The sequence below is a fragment of the Rhinolophus hipposideros genome, assembly GCF_964194185.1.
Source record: "Rhinolophus hipposideros genome assembly, chromosome: 1".
In the NCBI taxonomy this organism is placed as follows: domain Eukaryota; kingdom Metazoa; phylum Chordata; class Mammalia; order Chiroptera; family Rhinolophidae; genus Rhinolophus; species Rhinolophus hipposideros.
Window position 1 is genome coordinate 73,101,750 of NC_138047.1, and position 27,793 is coordinate 73,129,542.

At 35.1% G+C, this 27,793-nt stretch overlaps 1 protein-coding gene across 6 annotated transcripts in view; it reads left to right on the forward strand.

The window, feature by feature from the left end:
* Positions 1-27,793, forward strand: part of RAP1GDS1 (Rap1 GTPase-GDP dissociation stimulator 1) — a 124,985-nt gene that overhangs the window by 93,046 nt on the left and 4,146 nt on the right. For 4 of the 6 annotated variants that reach the window (XM_081078625.1, XM_081078623.1, XM_081078620.1 and 1 more), the window contains 8 exons: positions 2,571-2,696; positions 10,126-10,269; positions 10,740-10,871; positions 12,070-12,204; positions 13,138-13,263; positions 14,039-14,178; positions 16,888-17,014; positions 20,929-21,057. In XM_081078625.1, the coding sequence (XP_080934751.1) occupies positions 2,571-2,696; positions 10,126-10,269; positions 10,740-10,871; positions 12,070-12,204; positions 13,138-13,263; positions 14,039-14,178; positions 16,888-17,014; positions 20,929-21,057 (1,059 nt within the window). The remainder of the gene's footprint in view (positions 1-2,570; positions 2,697-10,125; positions 10,270-10,739; positions 10,872-12,069; positions 12,205-13,137; positions 13,264-14,038; positions 14,179-16,887; positions 17,015-20,928; positions 21,058-27,793) is intronic. The other 2 variants (XM_081078621.1, XM_081078624.1) reach the window with 1 other exon arrangement.

Sequence of the window (27,793 nt, forward strand, 5' to 3'; positions counted from 1 at the left end):
CATTACTTAGCTACAGTGATTTGGTTTCAGTTTAATAAGCGTTTGGAGGAATAGAATATAGATTGGAAATAAGAGTGCTACCGCTATTTTTAAAGTGAATAAGAGTACATAACTAGATAAATGATGATGTCTGTCTACTTCACCTGTGATTTTATGTTTCTGAACTCCATTTGAAGCATTGTTTGAAGCAAAGGAGCAACCAACAATGTTCAGGAGTTGAATCATCCCTGTTTAAATCACACTAACCTTCTTTTAGCGTAAGGTGTGCTGCATTTGTAGAATATGATCTCTGCGCGTTTAGGTAGCTAATTGGACAGTCCACCCCTACTCCTTTTATGTGGCTGTAAGCAATCATATTGCAAGTCTTGGAGTGGATTTTCATCATTTTTGCCCAGATCTGGTGCACACGCCAAAAGCAGTAGAACAGTGCATCAAAACTGTATTAAGGCATAATGAGATTTGTGTTTCTCCTTTCTCTTTTAAATTTGAATTTGTAATATTTTTATTTGAGATTGACAGATTTACTAGAGACTAGAGAGCACAACCTAACCCTTCAATTAATTTACCTGTTCAATCACACATTCAATCAGTAAATTTCTTTTGAACGCCTGCTATGTACTGGGCACTATGCTGTATACTGTTTGTCAGACTTAAAATAACATGCAGTGCTCCTGCCCTCGAGCTTATGCAGTTAGTGAAATGGAATTGTTTAAATGAATTTACAAATAAATAAGCATATCATCATAAATTATGATAATTGCTAGTATGAGAAAGTAATGGGATGAGGTGAGGGACTAAATTAAAGGCATAGAGTCTAGATGGGAAAGGGCATTTTCAGAGAGTCAAGATTTCAAAATGTTTACCTCCTATACTCTGTATATAGTAGTTTTCTCAGGAAGCTGCTAGCTCATGCCCCCACCAAAACAAAACAAGAGAAGGCAAAAGGACATATGTAATAGAGTATCTAATACAGGAAGGAAAAGGAAGGATCCATTAAAATAATGATTAAGAGAAATTTCAGGATGTCAGTTGTGCCCACAAAAGAGACAGAAACCAATCTATATTGAATTTGGTCAGAATTTTCTGAGAACAACGTCTAGATAAGTTAATAGGATATCTGATGCAGCAAGAGACGTTGAGAAGAGAATTGGAGACAAATAGAATAAATTCTGATTGTATTTTGGAAGCAGATTGATAGACCTTGGTAATCCAAGGTTGTAAGGTTGAGTGAGAACAAGTGAGCACGACTCCCTTCTATCTGCATAAATGGATAGATAGAGTGTTCATTTACCAAGTTAAGGAAGTCTGGAGGAAGAACAGAAATCAGGGTAATATTCAAATGGAGATGTCAAATGGCCATTTAAACAGCCTGGAAACCAGAAGAGGGCCAGAGATATGATTGTATAAGTGCCAACATATAGGTGCTGTTTTGATACTATGGAAGAGAAGTAGATTGCCTAGGGTGAAAATAAAAACCAAAAGGTTAGAAAGCAAAGTCAGACAGAAAAGGACCATATGATTTCACTCATATGTGGGATATAAAATAAAAAGCAACAAACAAACTCAAGAGACACAGACAACAGCACGGTGGTTACCAGAAGGGAAGAATGGTGGAGGGAGAATAAAGAGGGTAAAGAGGGTCAAATATTTGGTGACTAGACTTTGATGGTGAGCACACAAATGCAACGTACAGAAGTTGTATTATACTATTGTAGACTTGAAACATATGTAATGTTATTCGCCAATGCCACCTCAATAAATTTTTTTAAAACCTTAAAAGACAGGTAAGAAAGCAAAAGATCAAGTCCCAAGGAACTGGAATAATAGAGGTCTGGTGGAAAAGGAAGGGCGAGCAAAAGAGACAGTGGAATGTAGGGGTGGGCCAAAACTAGTCTGAAATGCATTTAGGAACGCATGTGAGTTGAGGAAGTATGTAAACAAGGCTGTCAATAAACTTGTTTGTGAAAGTGAACAGAGATCGGGTGGTATCTGAAGAAAAGTAGAGTAGAGGGAAGGTGTTTGTTTTTAATATTGCTTTTTTATATGAGAAATATTAAAGCATAAATGCTGAGGGTGAAGTGGAGACTGGAGATGCTGAAGAGACAAGAAAGAATGGAGAATGGGCCTTTCATAGTAGGCAAGTCAGGACCAGTGCGAAAGCACACCACTGTAATGACATAAAGATAAGATGATAAGTCACCTTTAGTTCAGCCGCGTAAAGTACAGTCTGTTTTGAGTAACTTTTCTTTTTTGACTAAAAGCCTTGAAACTATGAATTTATAACAGTAATTGTATTGTTGCTATGGTTACCTATATGTAATGCTAGTGAACATATTTTTGTAGCCTTGAATATAATTGGGTTAGAACATTTTCTTTAAAGCCTTAGACATTTTTTCCTTTTCAAGGGCATTAAAAAATGGATTTGAGTGTTTCTGTATTTAAAGAGTGTTTGTATTTATCAGTAATAGTACAAAATGACCAAGTACTGAAAGTAATAGGATACAATTTCTGGGTTTAATTTGTTTGCTTACCCTAAATTTTCCTCCTTTCTTTCTTTTCTTTTTTTTTAGAGTCAAGTAAAGAACAGTTTGCCAGTACAAACATTGCTGAAGAGCTGGTAAAACTCTTCAAGAAGCAAATAGAACATGATAAGAAGGAAATGATTTTTGAAGTTCTTGCTCCATTGGCAGAAAATGGTGAGAAAATAAATACATTTCTTGGGTTTTTTTTATCTTGCAGGCTTTTTCCATTTTTTCTAACATTATTTAATTGCAGCTGTTTAATTCAAAGTCCTTTGTTTTATTAATGATATGATAAATCTTATTTTGGACATCTCTAACGTCAGCTACATTATCTACTCTGTACCTGTATCTGCATTGGCCAAAGCTACTTTCCAAGTTCTTTTGTCTTTAAAATCTTGGCAAAGATGATTCTGTAGCTTACACATTCTTATGCCATTTGGAAAAAGCAGCTGAGAGACTGAACTCCATTTATATACCCTGGCAGAAAAAATGGGATAAAAGTTGGAGTCTTAGGCCTGCCAACAGTGTGGGCACTGATAAACTACTTCTGTCTTTGGGCAAAATACCTTAAGGGATACACCCTAGGAATAAAGAGGAACCAGAGTAATCAAAGCACCCCATATAAATAATTTTTCAAATACAGTGTCTAGCACATAATCAAAGAGGACCAGGCACATGAGGAGACAAGACATTGTAAGCGAGAACCAGCACAAAGAACAGGCAACAACAGCAAATCTCCAGATACTGGAATTACTAGACATTGACTCAAAACAGGTATGCTTATTATGTTCAAAGAGTTAAAAGCAAGCTTAAAAAATGTAGGAGGAAACTAGACACTATAGAAAGTGACCTAACAGATTTGAAAAAGAAACAATTGGAAATTCCTAAATTGAAATATGCAGTCCAAATTAAGAACCTAATGGATGGGTTGAATGACAGATTAAATATAGTTGAATTACCGTAGAGAACCAGGGAGCTAGAAGATAGATTGAAAGGAAATCCAGAAAGGAAAAAAACCAACATATATAAAACAAAAGAAGTACAGGGGCAGCCCTCATGTATATTTTTTGGAGTCCCAAAAAGAATGAAGTCAGATAATGCCAGCAGCCAGAGGGGTACAATGGTCTGTGACGTTACCCTGTCCAGAGCTTGGAGGTGCACGAGGGACATCGGAGCAATTTATTCTGACACGATCGCTGCACCAGTAAAATGAGGCTTTGCCAGCTTGTAGCACCTACTATATAACACGCTCTGTCACTGGCCATGCATCTTCCAGCCAAATTTATATACAAACACATGCACACGTTCCTTGAGTGGATATAATTTAGAACTAAATCCTTATGATTAGATGAAATACCAGAAATAAGAGGAAAATCACACTGCCGCGGAATAGCTCGGCCTGAACAGTGGTGATCCCAGCTAATACATCAGATGTGGTTTCTTTGCTCCCTTATATCCTTTGGTGATAGCATTTGGAAGCTTGGTGGTGAAGACCTAAAGATAACTGGTGCTGGATAGTGGAGCCTTATTTTTGATTCTGGCAGCTTGCTATTTTTGTACCATGGTAATTGAGTTGAACACAATCCAAGTACAGTAACTGATCTACCTTCCTGAATGAGTGAGCAGATGATGAAATAGTGATGTCAGCATCCATAAACATATCCAAGTGGGCAGTGTTTGGCTACTGCTTCTGTTTGAAATGATGCTGTGTTTTTGTTGTGGCCTGAAGCTTCGAAGTGCTGCTTTTAAACAGTTTTTAGCTGATATTCATGAAGAGCAGTGAGTACTTAGAACTGTGACACTAATGAAAAGAAATCCTATCAAAAAAATTGCATTTTTTTGCCAGAGCTGTGTCATACTATCCCTTGAACCCTCTGCTGGAAAAATAGAATCAAGTCTCACATAATGCTTTTTAAAATTGTATCCTCTAGTATTATAGATTAGGACAGTACTATATCATTCTGTGAATGTAAAATATCTTACGCCTGCTTTATGTAGTAGTAGAGATATGTAGTAGTGACCGTGCTTTACCAGAGCTATTTTTAATGATGTTATTCTAGAATGTTTGCTTTCCAGATGATGATTAAGAAGCTAATTTTTGTAAATGGTGCCAGGTACCACAACAGCAACAGAATTTTGCTATTTTCTGGGGGTTTGTTTTTCACTTTTTTTGGTTTTTAATGGAGGGTGCTGGATGTCTCTATTATTTTGTACAGATGACTGCAGAGCCTGGAAAACCTTGTATTATTATTGACACATAACATACTGCTATTGGTCTTTATACACACACACACATACACACTCATTTTAAGAAAGGAAAAAACTATTAAAATTGTAATACTCAATATATACCAATAACAAAAGATGAATACAAGTCACATTTGACTTCTGCAATTACAAGAGGTTCTCAAAGTGGTTACTGTCAGGGTCCAGACACTTCTGATTACAGCAAACTACTGCTTGAGCAACATTGACAAACGTGTCCACTTGTATACGTTTTTGTGGCACTCTAGTATATATGCATACAAAAAAAAAGGGTTAGTGAGGGGGGAGAACACCGGAAATATTTAAAGAAATCTTGGTAGAGATTTACCAGAACTAATGAAAGATATCAAAGATCCAAATGAATCTAAACATGATAAAAAGAGATCTACATCTAGGTACATTACATTGAAATTACAGAAAACCAATGACAAAAGTCTTATAAGTAGCCAGGAATCAAATAGATTATGTTAAAAGGGGCAGTAGTTAGACCGACAGCTAACTTCACAACAGCAACCATGAAAGCCAGATTACAGTGAAATAACATATTCTGTGCACTGAAAGAAAAGAAATGCCAACCTAAAATTCTAAACCTAATGAAAATACTCCCCAAAACTGAAGGCAAAATAAAGTTAATTTCTGATGAAAAACTGAGGAAGTTCACCACCAGTAAGTACACCTCAGAGGTCAAAGAAGAATCATGATGGAATTAGGAAATTTTCTAATAATGAAAATGAAAATACTATTTTATATTTTACATTATATAGGTGAAGACGTACTTAGAGGGAATTTTTTACTTTAATATATTAGGAAAAAAAGTAAAATAAGCTCAGTATTCATCTCAGAAATTTAAGGGGAAGAAAACATAAATGAAGCTCAGAGAATGTAAAAGAAAGGAAACCTTAAAGAGCTGAAATTAATAAAATGGGAAATACATAATGCAACATAAGCATATAATCACCAAAGTTTAGTCTGAAGAGTTAATAAAACTGGTAAATTCCTAGTAAGATTAATCAGGAAAAAAAAGAGAGAAGGCATAAATATCAAAAATCAAGAATGCAAAAGGAGATCTCACTACAGACCTTACATTAAGATGATGTTATGAAAAAGTTGAAGCCAATACATTTTCAAGTATGGATGACACAAGAAGAAATAAAAAAGCTGAATAATCTTATCTTAAATTTTCCCAGAGAGTAGGAACAGCAGATACACTCACCAATTTATTTTATGAGGCTAATACAACCTTTATACCAAATACGAACAAACACAATACAAGAATGAAAATTAAAGACTAGTCTCACCATGAACATAGATCCAAATTTCTCCTTAAAATTTTAGCAGGCAAAATCCAGTAATATATTTGAAATTCATCATCATAGCAAATAGGACATATTCTGAAAATGCAAAGCATTTTAATATTCAAAATGCAATCAATTTATTTTATCACCTTAAAACTTATTAAAGGGAGATATCATATCTTCCTAGATTCTGAAAAGCATTTGATACGATTATCCATTCATGATTTTTAAAAATTATTCTGCAAACCAGCACTAGAAGAGAATGAAAAGGGTATATACCAAAAGCCTACGGAAAACATCACACTAAACAAACAAATCAAAACATTTTATTTCTGTATGCCAGCAAAAAAAGTTAGAAAATACATTTTAAAAAATACATTGGGTACCGTAATATATCACATACTGTCAGAATGGATCAATGAAAGATGTGCAAGATCTTGATGATTGTAGAAAATCATCAAGAGAAATTAAGGGAGATCTAAATAAATGGAGAGCTATATCACTCTCATAAATTGGAAACTTCAAGATTGTGATGTTATATATCTCTCCATATTGACCTGTAGACTTGCAGTTCTAACCAGAATCACAAAAGGCCAGGACTAGCCAAGATACTGTGAAAGACAAAGTATAGCAGAACTGTTTTCAATGCATAACAGTAACTAAAGTTTTATTCTGATAAACCTACGTAATTAAAGGACAGTGTAGTGCTGGTGCAAGGGTGGACGAGAAGACCGGTAGAACAGGACAGCCCAGAAACAAATGGGTGCAGTAGTAGACATTTGTTTTATTGGGGGAAAAGGAAGTCACTGTAAAACTGTGACAAGTACAGTCTTTTCAATAAACAGTGCTGGGAATATGGGGGAAAAATACAATCTTGAGAGACACATACACACCCCCACTTCATACTGTATTTTTTAAAAAATTAATTTCAGATAGATAGTTGACCTAAATGTGAAAGTTAAAACCAGAAAGTTGATCTTAAGAGATAAGGTAGGAGACTATCACCATGGCCTTGAAGTACAGAAAGATTTCTCAGGTCGTAAACAGCTCTAACCATAAAGGGAAAGACTAATAAATGTAGTTCTTTTAAAAGTAAAAACTTCCATTTCTCAAGACACCATTAAGAGTGGAAAGGAAGGCAGTGGGTGAAAGAAGATATTTACAACACACATAACCGAGAGAGCTTATGTGTACAATATATAGAAACTCCCACAAATCATTAAGAAAAATGTAGAAAACTCAGTGGGAAAAATACGTAAAACATTTGAGTCAGCACCTGACAAAAGATAAAATCCAATTGGCTAATAAACATAAAACTATGCTCAACTCATTAATAATCAGAGAATGCAGAATAAAGTACTACTATATACCCACTGGGAAGTCTGATACCAAGCACTAAAGAAGGTACGGAGCAGTGGAAACTCATTAAGTGCTGGTGGGAGTGTAAATTGGTACACTTTAGAAAACAGTATCTCCCGAGTTGTACATTCCCTATTCAGCAATTCCACTCTTAGGAATATACCCAGAAACATGTGCACCAGGAGCCATTACAGGAATGTTCTTAGCAGCATGATTTATAATAATGAAAAATTGTAAACAACTCATATCCATTAAGTCAAAGTATACGCATATAATGGAAAAATATATAGTTAAGGAAAGGAATAAAGACATTTAAAACCAATAGTGTAGATGAATCTTATAAACACATGAAAAGGAAAAAGCCAACCCTGATAACAAGATAAAATTAAATTGCAGTTTTTAGGAATTATTATTTATTTGGTAAAGCAATAAAGAAAAGTATGGATGTCAGTACCATAAAATCAGGGTAGTGCTTTGAAAGGGATGGTGGGCGAGATTTGTGAGATAGGAAAAGGATGCAGAGAGGGTTCCTGGGTTGTTGGCAGTGGATTTCTTGATCTAGAAGGTGGTTATGTTTGCTTATTAATAGTAAGTGCATAGTTCATGCACTTTTCTGCATTTGAGATTTTTTCACCACTTACAGAAAGATTTTTAAATACATACACTTAAATACATATATATATATATATATATATATATATATATACACATGTATGTATATGATACTTATCTGTGTATGCATAATACATATATATGTGAACTGTGATAAAAATAGATGTCCTCGGGCAGAATGGTGTTGATTAGTGTGTGCTGGACTAGCTACTTTGGCACAACGCCTTACTAATCCTTACTAAGGCTATCTAAGCCTCCCACATATATCTGTGACTACAGTCAAACTGTGACAAGAGAGATCTGTAAACTTTACTCTTGACATGTTTTTAATTTTCTAAATTCCTTAGATCTTATTCTTTAGGGAGAAATTTGTTTTGTATCTTATTTGGTGGTTTAGCCCAATTTTTGTTGTGACCTTCCGTCAATTTTTTATCCTAGAGAATTACCTGGAGCCTTCCTTACCGTGTTTCAAATAACAATCTTTATTTCTTATTTGTTTTTCTTCTATCACCTTCATTTCTGCTTTATAATTGTACAGTGAATTGAATGATACCTTTGAAAACTTATTTCTGGCCTATCCTTGGCATATCATCCTTGGTTTTTCCTATATACAAAGGAAAGTGATTCCAACATTTAAATTGGAATTTTGTATACTTTAAGGTTTCTTAGTATTTTTAAGGCGTTTTCATCATGGCTTTCAATTTTAGTCGCCAAAGATTTCTAGCCCTAGCATTCTGTAACCAAGGAAACGCCCTACTTTCTGCATGGCATGGTGCAAGTGTACCTTTTTAAAAATATTCCAGGTTGAATATTCTGTGTATTCTGAGATAATATTCTAAAGAAGATCAGTGGCCCTGGTAGTAGGAAAAAAATACTAAATTTTTACACATTAAAATTGCTTGAAAGAAAAGGTCTTAAGTATAAAAAGAAAAAAAAGTATTTTCTCCCAAATGACAAGCTAAAACTGCCATTGCTGTATATGTGTGCATGTACAACTTAGGGAAACCAATGACTGAAATAAAATCCAACTAAAAAATAAAGTTTAAGTTTAAAAATTTCTGTGTAGCAATTGTATTTCTAAGTTCAGTTGATCAGTATTTATCTTAAGTGTTATCAGATACTCCCAAAGCATTTGGATAGGCTAGTTTAGGTTAAAACACAAAGATTAATGAGGTATAATATCTGCTCTAATGGAAGAGACAGATATGGATACGAATAAAAAATCTTCAATGAAATATGTTCTATAATGAAAATTATTTAAATTATTAGGGTGATGCAAACAAAATTGATTTGAAAGTAGAATTTGCTGTGAAGATAATTTCTAAAAATATAATTGGTATGTAAATTCTCTCTAAAAATCCTTATTTTGTTGGTTATCCATCAGAAAGCTTAAAAGTTATTATTTTTCTTTCACCTTTTATTATGGAAATTTTAAAACTTATTCAGATAGAGAGAGAATATATAGTATAATGAACCACCATATATTCATCACCCAAGAAAGTTTCAAACTAATGAAAACCTGTAGCTTTTTTAAAAACATGACCTTTAAAATTCAGAAATTTATAGATTTATTAACTGCCCTACAAACATACTATCTGTACAAATATGAACCCAAATATACTTGTGATATAGTTTATAATTTACTAATAGCTCTTTACTTTTCAATAACTTTGTATTCAAACTCCATTAGTAGATATATTTTAACTTTATATAACAGTTATGTGTGTTTTATTTTAAACAGTGTGGGATATTTTATAGTATAGCCTTCGAAACATGAGCATAATACCTAGAATAACAGGGGAGTAATATTACTTCAGAGCCAAGAATCAGTTTGTTTAGGTACTGCCAGTCGTTACGAAATGAAACATAATTTCAAATGGAAAAATGAGATAAAGCTTTTCTGTATTTAGGCTCCGTTGTCAGATATTTCCTTTTGAAACTCAAATCTTTGAAGATATGTTAAGTAAATCATGCATTTTCTTGGTTTCTTATAATTCTTCATAATGGACTGCTTATACCAGAATTCTTATTTCATCTCAAGTTTTCGTTATTTTGTTCACATTATTGTTTAGATGCTATTAAACTGCAGCTGGTTGAAGCAGGCCTGGTAGAATGTCTGCTAGAGATTGTTCAGCAGAAAGTGGATAGTGACAAAGAAGATGATATTGCTGAGCTCAAAACCGCTTCAGATCTAATGGTTTTATTACTTCTTGGAGGTGAGTTGTAATTTATGCCAACCAAAGAACATGGTTGTCCGATTTTTGTAAATTTATTGTCTCTTTTGTAAGTACTATTCTTAGGCATTTTCTCATTTTCCTATCTCATTTAATCCTGTTGATGCGATGATTTTGAAAACTTAAACATATCATGGAGAGGATTAGAGATCATGAACCTGGAAAAGAGGAGTCTTCATTATCTTTCAGTATTTAGAGAGCTGTCACATAGAAGAGACAGCTGTCACCGAAGAAGTAAAAGCCAGATGGCTACTTGGGACTGAGACTGGGAAAATTCTAAACTCTCTTGTCCCATCTCTACTAAAAGTTTATTATAAAAAGAGTCATTACTTTTCCCTTTATGAATTTTAGTTTTTGAAGTATGTAGTTTCCTCCTTGGATATTTACACACTTAGGAATATGGATTTGTTACTTCTAATTATTTTCCTCTTACCTGTTTCCTTTACCTTCAGATGAATCCATGCAGAAATTATTCGAAGGAGGAAAAGGTAATGTGTTTCAAAGGGTGCTGTCCTGGATTCCATCAAATAACCACCAGCTACAGCTTGCTGGAGCATTGGCAATTGCAAATTTTGCCAGAAATGGTAAGCATATCATTTCATTTTTCAAAATCACATGTTCTATATTTTTTTAATTTTTGCTTTGCCATTACATGCACTAAAACTGGAACGGTTCATAATTATACGTAGTACGTATGTGTATTGCTATTTTAACTTTTAAGAGAGCTGAAATATTTATAGTGACTTTCCTAACAATTTACATATTTTATACAGTTCAACTAAGTTCTAGTAGTTTAAAGATCATGAACAGTGATCATGAAGTCCTTCTCTGAGTACTCTGCACTTCAGAGATTAGTAAACTTGAGCCCCATTCTAATAAACATCTGATCTGGGAGGGTATGCCCTCTTGCTTGGTGATTTTATTTTGCATTTAATAATCTGAGTATTCATTGTATGGTAATTGTGCCTCAATGTATACTCAATGTATAAAAGCATACATTTCTCTAAGTGGCTAGAGAAATAGCCACTTAATTGTGGCTATTTCTCTGGTTTAGGATAGAATATTTAATTTAGTCTAATAATATTTCAGAGGCACCAGATCTCCATGTTAATGTCTGAAGTCTGGCACTCCTGCTGTAATAGCCTAGAAACTCATACTGTGTCTAGGAAATATGGGTTACTTTTGTGTTTAGTTTGATTTTATTCCAATATGAACTGTTGTTATAATGGATGACTTAATTCCATTTTCACTTCCTTCTTTTTGGGGACCATCATTTACTTCTTAATGATGGAATTAAGACTGGCAAAATAGTTGACAATTGTTGAAGCTAAATGTGAGGTAAATAGGGCTCATTATAATATTCTCTCTGCTTTATAAATGTTTCAAAAATTCTGTCACTGAAAAATAATGTAACAGCTATGTTAAAATGTAGAATGCTGTTTCTGTAACACTGGCAGAACTCAGGCACACTTCACTATAAATGAAACTTATTGGGGGATATTTTTTAAGCATGGATTTCATGCTCATTATTCTCGTCTTCTGATATAGTATCAGTTTAAGCTAGAGAATTTTCTGATTTTAAAATTTTTATCTATTTTAAGAATCTTATTGGACTTTTCACACAGTAAAAGAAAAAGGCTATAAACCTATTGGAGAGTTCCAATTCATTTTATTTTCCTATGGATCCATTTCAACTATTGTAGGTAATGGACAGGCGCCGTATCACAAAATATTTATAGATGTTTGTACGAAGGAAGAAAAAAATGCTTTTGTTTTCTTCAGATGGAAATTGTATCCATATGGTAGACAATGGAATTGTAGAAAAACTTATGGATTTACTGGACAGACATGTAGAAGATGGAAATGTAACAGTACAGCATGCAGCACTAAGTGCTCTCAGAAACCTGGCCATTCCAGGTAAGACCTAAAAATGGGAGGCCACTATGTAAGCAATAAAAATCTACTGTTTTGGGAACATATTTACTTTATGTGATTTGTGGACCTGCCTTGACCAAGAAAAGAGAAAAAAAAAACAGTCTTCAAATCGTTTACCATTTTTTTACTAATAAATGAAGATCATATGTTAAATGTTTTCTGAGACTGTGCAAGCATAATCTTTGCTTTTGTTCAGCAAATATTTCATTCTATTGCCTTTTGTGAGCAAAGACTTTCATTATATTGTATAAGTAAGCTTTTTAAATCATCTTCAGTTGAGGTAAGACAATGGCATCAATTAAAGAGTCCCCTAAAGAATGATTTTTAAGGTTGGTTTGTTTTCCCTACAAGCAGACATACAATTTTTAAAAATAGCCTTTAATGTGTTTTTTTGGATTAAAGGCTATTGAGCCATGAAATCACATTATCATGGGAAATAATACAGGAGGTGATTTAAACTATTCTTTTGTTGTACTTTCTAAATTTCTGATTAGGAGAAATAATATAACTATATGAATTCAGTTTGGTTCATACAGTGGATTAATGCTGTGTATTAATGTCTATAACAGCTATAACACAGCTGGGTTAAGAACAGAGGTAAAAAGAAATATGTAGTAAAGTTAAAGAATTGTGCTTTTTATAAATAAGAAGGCAACATTGTCAGATTTCCTTTATAAAATATTTCAGAAAGGGTTTGGGAGTTAGATTTAAAAAGCTAGTAAGTATGATTTCGTATGTTATGCTCTTACAGACAAACAGTATACAAGAATTTTTTTTTTAAATAGAAAAGTATAACATGGGGCCTTAATAAATGTGTGTATGTGTACTGTATTGAACTGAATGATTCATGTCATCAAGAATGCTAATACCATTTTCACCATAGTCTCCTCTCTCTCCCTCCTTTTCTCTCTCCAGTTGTAAATAAAGCAAAGATGTTATCAGCTGGGGTCACAGAGGCAGTTTTGAAATTCCTTAAATCCGAAATGCCACCAGTTCAGTTCAAACTTCTGGGAACGTTAAGGATGTTAATAGATGCACAAGGTAACGGAAATGCTTTCCCAGGGTGCATGTTTGGGATGACAGTCTCAGTGTGTTGGTACTTGAAGTAGGACTTGTTTTCAGCTTTCAGAATTGTGTGATCATGAAGATAAATAGCAAATAAAAGGCAGAAAGAGATTGGTTTTACAACCTATTCATTAATTCCCATGCTTGCTATAACTGACTTTAAATGGAAATATATTGAATCTCTCTTTATTAGTATATATAATCCTGTTTTTAAGTTGATTTATTAGCATTTCCTTAGGGTTTTTAATTTTTAGCATTTCATACTCATTTTTTACCATGTCTTCAAAATCATCATATTTCAATACAGTGACAGTCAAAAATTTTAAAAATTCGTTCTGCAAACAAGATCATTTTCTGTTTATATAAACAGCAATCAAAACCACTCCATGGAATGAGTTATGTATGTTTACTTATTTCTAAATTCTAAACCTTTTTCTACATTGATTCCTTAGAGCCCTTCTAAAAAATCTTCGTTACAGTTTGCCAGAGTACCAACAGACTACCAGGTTGACGCGAAAGAATACGAAATTGTTTATGTTTGTATTTTGTATGAAAGTCCACAACTTTGTATAGAAGGCCAAATAATCTATCAGACATGGAATACTTACTGTATTTGCAGTTATTGCTTTAATACTATCATTGTGTTTATTAGGCATATAATTTTCTTTCATAGTCTTACTTCTTTGCCAGTTATTTCAGTTGATCGCCTATCAGTGATTCATTCCTTTGTGGTTTGCCTTCTTTCCTATAGCAGAAGCTGCTGAACAACTGGGAAAGAATGTTAAATTAGTGGAGCGTTTGGTGGAATGGTGTGAAGCCAAAGATCACGCTGGAGTCATGGGGGAGTCAAACAGACTGCTCTCTGCCCTCATACGACACAGTAAATCAAAAGTAAGTTCCAGAGGAAACGTTCACTAAAATACACTTTAGTGGTCTTTGAGATGAGTTCAAATTTTATATCCACTGTTTACTTGGTCAAGTGTCTTCACATCTCAGTATATTAATATATAAAAACGGGGTTAACACCTACGTGAAAGTGTGAAAGTGACTCCATGAGATCACATATACAGAGTGCTAAGCTGGGACCTGGGACACAGCTCGCAGTAAATGGAGGTTGCTGCTGTTGCTGTTATTATTTTTATCACCACCAGCACCAGCATCAGTGTCAAACATCTGTGTGCTAGGCCCTGACCAAGCCAGCTTCTGATATTTAGAAACTAAATGATGTCTCGATAGTATATGATGCTCAGAATTCAGAAAGTTGGACCAAGTCCATTCTCATGGCAGTATCCAGCTTATTATGTGTCTGGCATGTGCTCGATAACCTATAATAAATGAACAAATAAACTGTTTTAAAGATCACAATGGTGACAATCCAGGCCAGTGGTTCAGCAGCTGATTTAGTATCTAGATTACATACCTTTTGTTTTTTTATAACCTCTTTTCCAAGGTGAGCCTTTTGACCATTTCACATGTGTGCAACTGCAGAGAAGCCAGCTTTGTCAGGTTTCACAGAAGAGGTGATGTTTCAGAGGTTAACTTGGAATCTCTCAGGAGGAGAAGGGGAAGATTCACGGTGATGAATTCAGTACATACATTTTGGCATAGACTACAAATGGTTAAGAACAAGGACCTAGTTAGTAGTCATGCTGCCAGATTTGAATCTTGGCTTCTTAACCACTTAATCACTGACTTTGCGCAAATTTCAAGACTTAATCTGCGCTTCAGTTTCTTCATCTGCAGAGATAATATCTAGCTAATGGGATTTTCTCTGAGGATAAAAATGAGCTAAAATCTATAAGCTACCCAGTACAATGTCCAGTGTATAGTGTTGCTCCATAAAGAGTAGCTGTCAGTATTATTCTCTCTTGTCATATGACGTAAGTACAATGTTTCATTTATCTTTTATCCCCCATTCTATCAGGCAAAGCAACTCCATAGAGTTATTCAGTAAGCATTTATTGAAGTAGGAGGAGAGAGTGCAGGCATTTTAAAAGGAAATACTTTTTACTTTGTCTTGTGCACCTGAAACTAATTTTAAAAAAAGGAAATACTTAGATATCTGTTCTAGAAAAGTATGATGAAAAGAAGCTATGCTTGGACTTAAGGGGGAGGTCTGTTTATTTCTGATGTATAGATTTCCTTCATTCATTCCTTACCCTTCCTTCTACTACAGTAATTTCAGGATGAATCACAAAATAGAGGATAAAATGGCAGTCCAGGAACCTTCCCTAGGTGACTGTATGTGTACCGACGAATCTCCGTGGTCCTCTTCACTCAATCAGTTTCTTAGTGATTTTTATAAAAATCTTTACTAATTTTAAGATTTCTACATCAGTTTCAAATAAATTGTCCCCGAGTAAGCAGTATATTGGGAGACTTTCTTTTCATTAGAAAAGGCTTTAAAATAAAGATAGTTTCTCACTTTCTAAAAGAGATTGTTGGGAAAAGGCCTAGATGCTAGAATACAGCTACCATTGAAAACTCAGTACTGAATCAGTGGATTCCATAGAACGTTTGATTACAACACAGGTTTCAGCAAAGATGTTTTTCTATAGTTTTCTTAAAAATTCACGTAAGATGGAAACACAAAGGAAACCATTTTTCAAATATTTTACCAAATTAATTTGAAAAATATTTCTAATTGCGGTTAGTTTTGTACCATTGAAGCTAACATGGACAGGCGACTTAAAATCCACCTTCAAATTACTAAAAATAGTGAAAAGTAGCAAAATCACTTTAAAAATATTCTGTAATTGAGATTTTTCCACTAACCCATATTTAATCCAAGATTTTTTAGGCAATAAAACCCAGAGATGAAAACAAAAGTGGGTTATTAGAACTAAATGTGAACTTTTTTTCATCTAACCTTTGCTATACGTGCTTTTTATGCAATAACTTTATAATTATCACAGAAACCTATGAGATAGGCACTTCTATTATCCCACCATTATAGCGAAAGTCACTGACATGCAGAGCAGTTCAGTAATTTGCTCCAAGTCAGTGGTGGTGAGATTTGTTCAGTCTGCAGCCCACTGCCTCCTCTGCCATCGCAGAGGACAGATCTGTAGGCAGCAGGAGAAAGGAGGGAGACGGAGGATTTTGATTTAAGTTCTGCTCAAGTCCTTTTGTGTGTAACCCAGTTTTGTCAGATACAACACAGGATAAAAGCTACCAAAAAAAAAAAAATGCTTTACCTAGAACATCCGTAGAACAATAACTATAATAAAAATTTGGAACAAAAAAAGAATTTATTCGTTATTACAAATTTTATTCTCTTTTGTTGATCCTGCAGTCAGTCAACATTTGAGTCAATAGCACTTGTATTTCTTTGACTTTGGAAGCTTCTGGGACTCTGTATTCCGTAACATGAACTGCAGTGGTCTTTTTCACTTAGGTAATTTAAATTGTCATCTTTTGATGGATTTATTTAAACCTTAAAGCGTTTTCCTTTTCTTCTGTGAAGATAAAATTATTAAATGTAACGATTCATACAGGACACTGTTAGAAAGACACTCAGCAGTCAATTGACTGATTATAATGTGGCTTCTTGATGTTTAAAATTAAAGTTTATAATTCTGTGATATTTATTTATTGTAGGATGTAATTAAAACCATTGTACAGAGTGGTGGCATCAAGCATCTAGTTACTATGGCAACTAGTGAACATGTAATAATGCAGAATGAGGCCCTTGTTGCTTTGGCATTAATTGCAGCTTTAGAACTGGGTAAGTACCTCAGTGACAAACTTCGTTTCTCCTATTTTTATCTTGGATGAAAAGAAGCACAGAAGTGGAAAAGAAGTCAGACAACCTTGACCAGAAGTGTTTTGCCAGTGTGTATCTGTACCTATATCTAAGTATATGGAAAATCATATTCTATAGGTTGTCACCACAACTGTTCCCTTTAGTTGTGCTTTTTGGTAATATTTTTAGGTCAATGCTTTAAGGTTAGTTTGACTCTTAAATGTTATTTCAAGTTATAGGCACTTAGGGAATCATTTTCCAGCAGGCCTCACAGAGAAATGAAACAGTATATGGAATACAACAGCAAGTTCAGAGTTTGCTACTTTTCCAGGGACCCAGACCTTCTGTTCCATCTCTGCTCCTAAATGCTCTATCTTGCTAATCTCCTGTCTCTATCACCAAAATTTCAGTTGCTTGTAGCATTGCTTTCATTCTGAATTCTTACCTTTTGTGTCACTCTCCTTATGTTTTACATTCAGAATTCCCCAAAAGCAGGGTTTAAATAATTCAGATGGTTTCTGTCTAGTATATAGCACCCCTATTGGTCATAATTCTTCATGAGAAGCTAACTCCTGGGCATTCAGCGTATGGGTAGCAACCTTTGTCTCAGGAACCAACCTCTAATATAATGAGCTGGGGTACAGTCAGAATCACGTGGCCTATGGTTAAGGCCTGAGGCTGCATTACACAAAGGAGGGCTATAGATTTAGTATTCTGTCCAGTTCACAGCATTTCGGGTAAATATTGGTTAACAAATCACCTCTTAATTTCCACTGGTGATTTATGTCCATAATTCTCACACTGGGGCAAGTGGATCCCCCTACCCCTATCCCAAGAAGGAGAAGCTAAAAGTTAAATATGGTATACCTTCCTCCAGTGTGAGATTTACTCGAATTTGGGGTTTGAGAGATTTTGAATTTTGTCCTCTTAAAGCGTTGTGAATCTTAAAACAATTTATAATTCTTTAAAAATCTAAGGTGTAAGTATGATGTCAAATTTTCTTGAATTTTAAAGATGAAATAAAAGACTTCAGGAAATTATATGCTTACCCTCAGTGACTTTGGTCTGTAGTTCAAGATTCTTGTAGAGGTCAGTTCGAGTCTGGCCTAGCCTGTGATTTTCCACATGGTTTGGATAGATTATGTGATCAGTCGAGAAGTCCAGACACCTTGAAGGGGTGGAAGCTATGATGATAGGGTGGGAGTCGGTGAGGACATTTAACCAGACTGGATTCATAGCCTGATTAAAGTATTGGAGCATTTTCAGAATGTCCTTGACCTCCCAGCCTGGGGTGAGTCTGGTTTTGTGCCTTCCAAACAAGTATCTTCCAAACAGCTATAATTTTGTCAGCTTCCTAATAGCTGGACATTTGCTTGGGTCTGGTCACCTTACCATAGAGCTATATACAATGACAATACTTTTTTTATTATTATTTAGTGTTTCCTAGGCTCCTTGAGCTTAAGTTATAAAGTAAACCCATACTGATACGAAAGACAGTTTGGGGGATATAATTAACAATGTTGTAAAGATTTTGTAGGGTATCTGATGGACATCTGTCTTATTAGGGAGACCACTTCATGGATGGTGTAGGTGACTATATACACCATCCGTGAAGTGGTCTCCCTAATAAGACAGATGTCCATCAGATGTGGAATACACTGTAAGGAATAGAGTCAGTGGAACTGTAACAGCTATATACGATATCAGAGAGGTAGTAGATTGGGGGAGGAGGGTTATCACTTTGTGAGGGGTGTAAATGTCTATTACATTGTTTTGTACACCTGAAACTAACAAAAAACAAATTAAAAAACCAGTAAACCCATACTATTTTAATAAACAACACACTTTGAAACCCATATTTTTCTAGCCTTGTTTCCTTATAGGCTATTTATTAAGTAATTATCAACTTTTTGTATAACAGTAGTATTAAAGCAACATTTTTAAGAGTCCTTAACTTTTTTTTGTACATAAGTGTTGATTCATGTGCAGGTGTAAAAAAAAAAAAAATACTACAGAGAGAGCCCTTGTATACTTTACCCAGTTTCTCACAATGGTAACATTTTGCAAAACTATAAATAGTATAATAGTCCAACCATTGATATAATTTATCTATCTTATTCAGATTTTCTCAGTTTTACTTGTACTCATTTGTGTATGTATGTTAAGTTCTATACAGTTACATAGTTGACATGTGTAGGTTCGTGTATCTACTACCACAGTTAAGATATTGAAACTGTCCTACCACCACAAATATCCATCTACTTATAACTGCACTCACCTATCTCCTACCCCTACCTCCCACCTTGCTCCTAATCTCTGGAAACCACTAATCTGCCCTTCATTTCTAAAATATTTTCATTTCAAAAATGTTATATAAATGGCATTACATAGCATGTGACTTTTTGGAATTGGCTGTTTTAGCTCAGCATAATTTTCTAAAGGCATCCAGTTTGTTCTGTACAGCAATAGTTTTTATTGCTCAGTAATATTCCGTGGTATATATGTGCCACAATTTGTTGAAGTACATCTAGGCTGATGCCAATTTCAGGCTTTTAAAAATAAAGTTGCTATGAACATTCATGTATAGGTTTGTATGTGAACATAAATTTTTATTTCTCTGGATAAATGCCTAGGAGTGCAATTGCTGAGTTATACAGTAACTGTATATTTAACTTTTTAAAGAAACTGTCAAACTATCTTCCAGAGTAGCTATCCCATTTTATCTTCCCATCAGCACTGTATAAGGGATTAGTTTTCTCCACATCCTCACCAACATTTGGTGGTGTCATTTTTTATTTTAGCCATTCTGATAACTATGTAGATATCTCATTGTGGTTTTAATTTACATTTTTCTAATGGTAATGAATGTTGAATATCTTTTTATGTGCTTATTTGCCTTCTTATGTATTCTTTGGTGAAATGCCTATTTGTTGCTCATTTTCTAATTTTTTTTTCACTCTTAAGTTTTGAAAATTCTTCACATTTTCTAAAAGTTTGTGATCCACTTTGAGTTAATATGTGTAGAAGGGGGGTGGTTTAGGTCAGAGTTCCTTTTTTTGCCTGTGGCTGCCTAATTGCCAGCATCATTTGGTGAAAAGGCTGTCTTTCCTCTATTGAATTGATTTTGGACCTTTGTCAAAGATCAGTTGAGGCTATTTGTTTTGAGTCTTTTTTCGGTCCTGTATTCGGTTCCTATAATCTATGTGTCTTATCAACCATACCACAATGTCTTAATAACTGTGCTTGCTATATAGTGAGCCTTAATATTGGGTAGAAGAATTCTTCCCATTTATTCTTTTTTATTAAGACTGTTTACCTCTAGGGCCTGTAGCTTTTCATATAAATTTTAGTATAAGCTCATCTATTTTTGATAGAAAGCCTTCCTGGAATTTTGATAGGAATTAAGATTCTTTATCTCTTAAAGATACATACTGGGATATATATGGAGGAAATTTTGTGACTTATAGGATTTGCTCCAAAATAATTTGTGATGGATGAGAGTAGGTGAATGAGACTAGAGATAGATGAAACAAGATTGGCCATGACAATTTATGAAGATGATGATAGTACATAGTGTGCCATTATACCATCTTTTCAGCTTTTTGTATGTTTAACATTTTTCATCATAAAGGTTTTTAATTGCCTCATATTTAAAGGAATGTTCTAATTCTAAATTTTAAGCCTACACCCTTCAAATGTCTGCTGAAATTTAGCTTTATCTACTTTTTTTTAACAAGGTCTGAATTTAATATTACATATCTAGGTCATTATTTATCAGTCCCTTTGGCAGTTTTCACATGGTCAGTTTCCAGAAAGGAAAGCAGTATTTAGCCAGACTGTACTGGGTTACAATGCACAGTGGATATAACTGATACTTTAATTATTTCATGTTCTAGTAACTGCTGAGAAAGATCTAGAAAGTGCTAAACTTGTACAGATTTTACATAGACTGCTAGCAGATGACAGAAGTGCTCCTGAAATCAAATATAATTCCATGGTCCTGATCTGTGCTCTCATGGGATCTGGTAAGTATTTCTCCTATCATTTGATGTCTGTCCCCCAACATATGGTTGACTTTATTAAATAGAGAATAATAGTAAGTGGTGCATTTGAGTTTTAAAAGCATCAGAAGTTAGTTTATGGAGGCTATAGGATTACTTTTACATTGAAAATACTCCCAAAAGATTCTTACTATAATAATAAAAAGTATCATATAGCAAATATAGGCAAATCAGTGTTAAAAATCAATACCTATAAGTTTCATCAACCCTAAAATATTTTATATGAAGAACAAGTTCTGATTTTGTAATGCCATGGTATTAGCTAAAGAATTTGTTCAAGAAATCGTTGGGATATCTTGGTTTATGTTTTATGGACAATTGAAAAGAATGTGTAGTCTGCTGTTATTGTGTGAAATGTTCTTTAAGAGTCAGTTACACCGTTTTGGTTGGTAGCGGTGGTGTTTTCTGTACTTTTGCTGGTTTTCTGATTAAATGTTCTATCAGTTGTTGAGAGAGGGGTGTTGAAGTCTTCAACTATAATGGTGGATTTACCCATTTCTCCCTTAAGTCCTATCAGTTTTTGCTTCACATATTGTGTAGTTCTGTTGGTCGGTGTTAATATATACAACTTTAGGATTGCTATACCTTCTTGGTGGGTTGACCTTTCTATCATTAGGTATTGTTCCGCTCTGTCTCTGGTAATTTTCTTTGCTTTGAAGTCTACTTTATCTGATATTAAAACAAATACTCCTACTTTCTTTTGAATAGCAGTCACACGATCTCTTTCCACCCTTTTAGTTTCAGTCTGCTGTATCATTATATTTGATGTGTGGACAGCATATTGTTCGGTCATATGTTTTGTTTTGTTTTGTGTAGTTTTAAGTATAGTTGATATACAACATATTAGTTATACTAATTAGTTCAGGTGTACAGTATAGCAACTCAACATTTTTATACGTCACAATGTGATCACCCCACTAATTCTAGTAATCCTCTGTCATCATGTAAACTTATTACACTATTATTAACTATATTCCCCTTTACCTTTTTCATCCATCCTTTCAGCCCCTCCCTTCTGGTACCTGTCCCTTTAGTCCGTTTCTGTGAGTGAATTTTTGTTTAGTTGTTCATTTGTTGTTTTTTTTTAGATTCCACATATAAGTGAAACCATACAGTATTTGTCTTTGTCCAACTTATTTCACTTAGTATAATACCCTCTCGGTCTATCCATGTTGTAGCAAATGGCAAGATTTCATTCTTTTTTATTGCTGTGTGATATTCCATTTTGTGTAAGTGTGTGTGTGTGTACACAGAGGGTGCCAAAAAATGTATACACATTTTAAGAAAGGAAAAAACTGTATTAAAATTGTAATACACAAATACCAATAACAAAAGATGAGTACAAGTCATGTGTATACATCTTTTTGGCACCCCCAGTATATACCATGTTCTTTATCCTTTCATCTGTCATTGGACACCAAGGTTTTTTCCATATCTTGCCTATTATAAATAATGCTGCACTGAGTATAGGGATACATTTATCTTTCTGAATTAATTATTTTCTTCAGATAAATACACAGAAGTAGAATTCCTGGTTTGTATGGTAGATCTATTTTTAGTTTTTTGAGGAATCTCCATAATGTGTTCCACAGTGGCTGCACCAATTTGAAGTCCCACCCACAGTGCACAAGGGTTCCTTTTGCTCCACATTCTTGCCAACACATTATTTGTTGACTTTTTGATAATAGCCATTCTGACTGGTGTGAGATGGTATATCATTGTGGTTTTGATTTGCATTTCTCTGATTAGTGATGTTGAGCATCTTTTCCTGTGTCTGTTGGCCATATGTATGTCGTCTTGGGAGAAATGTATTTTCATGTGCTCTGCCCATTTTTTGATTGGATGATTTTTTTTTTTATTGAGTTTCTTAGATATTTTGGATGTCAACTTCTTACTGAATATGTCATTTGCAAATATATTCTCCCATTCAGTAGGCTGTCTTTTTGTTTTATAGATGGCTTCCTTCACTGTGCAGAAGCTTTTTAGTTTGATGACGTTCCATTTATTTATCTTTGCTTTTGTTTCCCGTGCTCAAGGGGACATATCCAAAGAGATATTACTCAGACTACTGTCAAATGGTTTATTTTTTCTTCTAAGAGTTTTATGGTTTCAGGTCTTACATTTAAGTCTTTAAACCATTTTGAGTTTATTTCTGTATATGGTATAAAGTGGTCCGATTTTGTTTTTCTGCGTGTATCTGTCCAGTTTTCCCAACACCACTTGTAGAGACTGTCATTATTCCATTGTATGTTCTTACCTCCTTTGTTGTAGATTAGTTGACCATATAAGCAAGTGTCTATTTCTGGGCTCTCTGTTTTGTCCATTGATCTATGTGTCTCTTTTTGTGCCAGTGCCATATTGTTGATCATTATAGCTTTGTAGTATAGTTTGAAATCTGGTAGCATGATACCTCCAACTTTGTTCTTTTTTCTCAAGATTGCTTTGGCTATTATTTGTGGTCTTTGATGGTTCCATATAAATTTTAGGATTATTTGTTCTAGTTCTGAGAAGAATGTCATTGGTATTTTGATAGGAATTGCATTGATTCTATAGGTTACTTTGAGTAGTATGGCCATTTTAATGGTATTACTCCTTCTAGTCATGAACATGGTATATCCTTCAATTTACTTGTGTCCTCTTCAGTTTGTTTCCTTGTTGTCTTATAGTTTTCAGAGTACAGGTCTTTCACCTTCTTAGTTAAAATCATTCCCAGGTATTTTATTCTTTTTTGATACAGTTGTAAATGGGATTGTTTTCTTAATTTCTCCTTCTGATTGTTCATTGTTCGTGTATAGAAATGTGATGGATTTCTGTATATTAATTTCATAACCTGCTACTTTACTGAATTATATTATTTTTTGGTGGATTGTTTAGGGTTTTCTATATATAGTATATTATCTGCAAACAGTGACAGTTTTACTTCTTCCTTTCCAATTTGGATGTCTTTTATTTCTTTTCCGTGTGTAATTGTTGTGGATAGGACTTCCAGTGGATAGGACTATACTGAGTGATAGTGGTGAGATTGGGCATCTTTGTCTTGTTCTTGATCTTAAAGGAAAAGCTTTCAGCTTTTCACCACTGAGTGTGATGTGAGCTGTGGGTTTTTCATATGTGGCCTTTATCAAATTGAGGTAAGTTCCTTCTATACCCATTTAGTCTATTTACATTTAAAGTAGTTATTGGTAAATATATACTTATTGCCATTTTGTTTACTGGTTGGTTTTTGGTGATTTTGTTCTTCACTGTTTCTCCTCTTGATCTTTTTACTTTTGATTTCTTGGTTTTCTTTAGTGTTTTGATTGGATTCCTTTCTCTTTTCTTGTGGGTATTTTTTTATGTTTTTGGTTTATTTTTACCATGAGATTCATATATATCCATGTATATCTATAGCGTTCTATTTTAAGCTGATAGGTATTGAAGTTCAATCACATTCTAAAAGTACATTTTTACTCTCCTGTCCACTCTTTATTTTTGACATCATGTTTTATATATTTTTGTTGTGTGTATCCCTTGATTAATTATTGTAGTTATAATTAGCTACTATTGTCTTTTAACCTTCATATTAGCTTTTTAAGTGGTTGATTCACTGTGATTATTGTATATTTGCCTTTATCGTTTAGATTTTTTTTTCCTTTCCTTTATTTTCTTATTTCTGTTTATGGCCTTTTCTGCATAAAGAAGACTCTTTAACATTTCTTGTAAGCCTGGTTTAGTGGTTGTGAAATCCTTTAGTTTGTACTTGTCTGGGAAACTCTTTATAGCTCTTTCAATTCTAAGTAATCTTGCTGGATATAGTATCCCAGGTTATAGATTCCTTTCATTCAGCACTTTAAAGATCTCTTGCCACTCCCTTCTGGCCTGTAAAGTTGCTTCTGAGAAATGTCTTATATGTGACTTGTTTCATTCTTACTGCCTTTAAGGCTGTCTCTTTATCCTTAACTTTTGCCGTTTTAATTACCTTATGTCTTAGTGTGGGTCTCTTTGGGTTCATCTTGTTTGGAATTCTCTGTGCTTCCTGGACATGGATTTCTGTTTCCTCCCACCGATTAGGAAAGTTTTCAGACATTATTTCTTCAGATACTCTTTCTGCCCCTTTCTGTCTCTCTTCTTCTGAAATCCCTATAATGAGAAAGTTAGGGCACTTGATGTTATCCCAGAGATCTCTTACACTGTCTTCATTATTTTTATTATTCTTTTTTAATTTTGCTTTTCTGATTGGGTGAGGCCCACCCTTCTGTCTTCCAGGCACTGACCAGTTTTTCTGTACTGACTAATCTGCTCTCGGCTCCTTCTAATGTAGCCTTCACTTCAGTCATTGTATTCTTCATCTCTGACTGTTCTTCATTACATTTCCTATCTCTTTGTTGACGTGCTCTCTGAGTCCCTCTGTTGTACTCTCCAGTTCGTTGAGCATCCTTATGAGCATTTCTTTCAATTCTTTATCAGGCAAATTATCTCTGTGTCATTAGGGTTTTTCTCTGGAGTTTTCTTTTTCCTCATTGACTTGGGGCATTCTTCTGTCTTCCTATTTTGTTTGACTTTCTGTGTTTGGTCCTGAGTTGGATAGAATAACTAACTCTACTAGTCCTGAGAGAGTGCTCTCTGTGTATACCGTGTGTTGAATAGTTTCGGCAGGCCCGTTGTAGTCGGGGCAGGCCCGTGCGGTGCCTGGTGTGTTGCCCAGCCAGAAGGAGTGGGTTCCGGGTGGGGCATCCTGATGTGTGCTTGCTTCCTTGCCCTTCTGATCTGGTTGGGGCTCACCAGGGCTGCTTGGTGAGCTCTTGGCATGCTCTATTGCTTTAACTGTCTGTGATCAGAACAGGATCTGGGCAGGCTGCTTTGCATGCTTGCGTCTCCACACCCCACCAACTCTGTCCCCTCTCCAGGTGGTGCAGGCCTCCATGCGCAGCTGTACTTTGCTAATTCTGCTCCTCCACTGAGCTCCTCCTATGAGGAACTAATTCTGCTCCTCCTATGAGCAATCCAGCTTCTCAGGCTCTCAGCCACACCCCTCTCACTCAGCATGGACAGCCCTATGTATATGCCTTGTTGCTTTAATTGTCCAGTCAGAGGAGGGTCTGGATTGGGCCATTCTGTGTGCCTGCATTTCAACAGCCTACTGGCTCTGCATTTTTCCTGGTGGGACAGCCTTGCACGCCCACACAGCCATACTTTGGTCGTTCTACACGCTCTCCTGGCATTGCATCTCCTCGCATACTCAGCCACACCCCACATGTTCTGCGCCTCAACGCCCTACTAGCTCTGCCCTTTTTCTGGGTGGGACAGTCCTGCACACACAGCAGCACCCCACTCACTCCGCATGCAGCACCCCACACGTGGGTACTGCAAAGTTTTGCTAGCTCTGAACTCTCTTTGAGTGGGGCCGTCTCCTGTGTGTGGGTACCACAGAGTTTCGCTAGCTCCACCTTCTCCCCAGAAGGGCCAACCCCTCGTGAGCACACAATAGTTCCCCACTATCTCCACACTTTGCTTGCAGGGCTACTTTAGCTTTTTCTAGCTCCACACTCTCTCCCGGTGGGGGAGCCCCCTCGACATGTGCACAGCCCTATATCCACTGTATCTAGATCCAGGAAGGGTACTGAGGATGCACTGCAGCGCCCTGAAGGTCAGCAGAGAACCTGGATGGAGAAATGCCCATGTTCAGGGAAAACGTAAACAATGGCCCTCACTAGTTCTTCCATTCCCTGATTGTTCCCTCGGCTCCTGGAGAGCTCCCGTGGGGCCCCAACCTTCTCTATACTTGTGCAGAAGCTGTTCAATTGGCTCAGTTGTCTCTCAGGAGGAATTGCTCTAAATATACATTTGATGTGTTCTTGGGAGAGAGTGACCTCAGTGTCTACCTACACCTCTATCTTGGGCCCTCCTTTTGTCATGTGTTTTAATTTCTTTTAATTGGTTTGGTTAGACCATTTAATCTTAATGTAATGACTGATATGGCTTAAGACTGCAGTGTTTTTTTTTTGTTTTGTTTCTTGTTTCTGTGTTTTTTTTCCCTGATTTCCTGTGGATTACTTGAACTCTTTTTTAGTCCTGTCACTCTCCTTCATTTATAATACAATTGTCTCAGATATTTTCTCTGTATATATTTAGAACCACTTTAGACACTAATTTACTAATTTTTGTTTTCAATCATCAAAACATAATTCAGAAAACTCTCTCAAGAGAAAGGAAAGTCTATTGTATTTATCTACATCTTTGCAATATGTGCTCTTCCTTCCTGATGTTCCAAGATTTCTGTTTTTAAATATTCCCTTTTAGTTTTAAGATCTTCCTTTAGCCATTCTTTTAGGTTACTCTGGTAGTGACAAATTCTCTTAACTTTTCATCTGTTTGAGAATGTCTTGATTTTCCTTCATTTCTTAAAAAAAAAAAAAAAATTCCTCTAGGTACAAAACTTCTGAGTTTATAATTCTTTTCTTTCAACACTTGAAAAATATGCCACTTTCTTCTGGCCTCCATGGTTTCTTGTAAGAAATCCACTGTCTTCCTATTTGTCTTTTTTTTCCGCTATAAGGTGTGATTTTTGTCTTTGTTTCAGTTTTCAAAAGGTTGACTATAATGTGCCTTGGCGTGGATTTCTTTGGGTTTATCCTGTTTAAGATTTGCTGAGTTTCTTCAATTTGTAGGCTTACGTCTTTTGCTAAAATTGGAAAGTTTTTAACCATATTTTTTAAGTTTC